Consider the following 2,093-nt stretch of genomic DNA (forward strand, 5'->3'; position numbering starts at 1 on the left):
GCAACTGTGAGGCGCTGTATGGTTTGTGCGCAGATGGCCCTGCGCAGATGGCCCTGGGCCTGGCGGGTTTTCGTGAGGCGAGGGCTAGCTAGCCAATCAGGGTTGCAGGGTTTGATCGCGCGCAGATGGCCCCGCGCAGATGGCCCTGGGCCTGGCGGGGTTTCGTGAGGCGAGGGCTAGCTAGCCAATCAGGATGCAGGGTTCGCGCACAGATGCCCCCTCCGGGGCCATATGCGCAGCTGTTCATACGGAGAGCGTTGTTTTGTGAATGTAACATCATCAACTACCTGCTTAAGATTAATAGTCACCTAGTCCTCCTCCTTTCTAATCCAGCACAGCTCCTGCAGCATCTGCTCTGCTTCAGCCAGCAAGTCTTGCGCCATCTTGCAGAAACGGCTGATAGCAATTAGACAACTGTTTAGATAAAACGTCTTTCTGTCCAGAGACCAGTGTGCGTTGCCTGAGTTGCCAGCGTTTAATCCAATGTGCTTGCCGTACGCGAGCATGCTGATCATCTCGCTCATCAAGCTGAACGAGCCATCTGCTAGATACCTCTGCCGCATCTCTACAAAGCAATCGCAGTCCAGCTCAGTTTGCGCGCTGCGCTGTGAGCCTAGGAGCAGCGCCTCAACTGCAACTACCTGCACGCAGTACACTATCCCTGCTAGTATATACAAGTAGTTCTTTGCTGTCTGCAATAGGCTGGCGGATGGGTAGGGTATGCTTTTTTACGTTTTGGCTTATAGCTTCTTAACTAGCAGAGATACGCTTACATAATCTATTATTCGATAGAAGCGCCTAGTATTGCGCCTTCTAATAAAAAAAGAATTAGCTAATTCTGCCTAGTATTAGCTGAGTTATTGACACTACCTAGCAAAGTATACCTATTAATAGGTATGCTCGCTAGGTACCCCCCCTTTTTTGACCTTTTCTAGCCTCTAGCTTGTGCAGTTTAATAGTTATAACAAAACCTTCTACTACAAAAATGTAGAGGTGGTTTTTCTCTTTCTTTTCAGCCCTAGTTCGCTAGAATCCATGTATTATTGATAAGGTTTTGGGGGGTACCCACGAAGGACGTTGGAGTATACCCATTCCGCCAGCCTAGTCTGCAAGTAGTCTATGCCTATATTATACCTAAGCACTGCTAGAAACTGAATTAGACTAGTAGACAGCGCTATAGGGTAATATGTTGTGAAGACAAAGGAGCTAATTAACACAAGAAGCGCCTCTGTCTAAGCTGCTCTGTTGTTGCTATCTAGCGCGTCCTATAGCTTAATCCTAAATAACTTCTGCTTGTCTGTCCACGTGAAGAGCTCACGTGCATCTTTCACCCTATCTAGCTGCGTTCAATTGCGTGTTGTACGTCAGGGCCGCGGGCTGTCGCTATCAGCTTTACTGCTCTTGCCGTCATCGTCCTCCTCGCTGTCCTCCTCGCTGTCCTCCTCGCTGCCTGATGCTGAGCAGCTTTCTGCATAAGCGGCTGCATTCTGCTGCTCTCCAAAGCGCACAATCCGCTGCTCTTCGTCAGCTAGTACCCGCAGATAGAAGCTGACGAACCTCATCATGTAGCTTGTGTACACTGCCTGACTCTCCAGATTCTGCAAGCGCGCCAACGGTCGCACGTCTGGCTCCTCTCGCTTTGCGCTCCGCAGCCAGCGCCTCAACTCTTGCAGGAGCGTAGCTAGTCCTTTTACGCTTCTTTTAATCAGCCCTTCAGTCAGCTAAGCAGCCAGCTTAATCTTGCGCTTGCTGTGATCAGGCAGGCAGGCTTAATGCGCTAGATAAGCGAGATTCTAGTCCTTAAAGAACTCTAGCCAGCCTATGCGCTTAAACTATCCTATCTTATTAGTCTTTACAGCTTCTTCTAATATTTGCAGCTCTTCCTTAATTTCTTGTTGTGTTAATCTGTACTCAGCAAGCTGTGCCTAGACGTGGGTTTCTATCGCAGCGTCTTTAGGATCTCTAGCATCTATAAATCTAACAACAAAGTATTTCTGCAGTCCTCTAGTGCAGAAAAAGCTCTGCACCTTCACAGTCCTATAGAGCAAGCTTTTCTCTCCTACCCACGCTTGCTTATAATTTCGCTTGCAGTG

The 2,093-nt window shown here is 48.7% G+C and overlaps 2 protein-coding genes across 2 annotated transcripts; both read right to left on the reverse strand.

Moving 5' to 3' along the window:
- Window positions 1-308: 308 nt before the first annotated feature.
- M421DRAFT_79331 (uncharacterized protein) lies at window positions 309-1,226 on the reverse strand (the record flags this gene model as incomplete). Its single annotated transcript, XM_033597472.1, has 2 exons — window positions 309-723; window positions 1,135-1,226. Coding segments are annotated over 2 exons (507 nt in total), but the record flags the coding sequence as incomplete, so codon positions are not given.
- On the reverse strand, window positions 1,170-2,056 carry M421DRAFT_427208 (uncharacterized protein). Its single transcript, XM_033594608.1, has one exon. The coding sequence runs from the start codon at window positions 1,563-1,565 to the stop codon at window positions 1,365-1,367; it is 201 nt and encodes a 66-aa protein (XP_033442423.1). The 5' UTR covers window positions 1,566-2,056; the 3' UTR covers window positions 1,170-1,364.
- Between the last annotated feature and the right edge of the window lie 37 nt (window positions 2,057-2,093).

This window comes from Didymella exigua, assembly GCF_010094145.1.
Source record: "Didymella exigua CBS 183.55 unplaced genomic scaffold M421scaffold_109, whole genome shotgun sequence".
Lineage (NCBI taxonomy): Eukaryota > Fungi > Ascomycota > Dothideomycetes > Pleosporales > Didymellaceae > Didymella > Didymella exigua.

Excerpts from the sequence above, each read along its gene's own strand:
- M421DRAFT_427208 (XM_033594608.1), bottom strand. The coding sequence starts at position 1,565 with ATGATGAGGTTCGTCAGCTTCTATCTGCGGGTACTAGCTGACGAAGAG.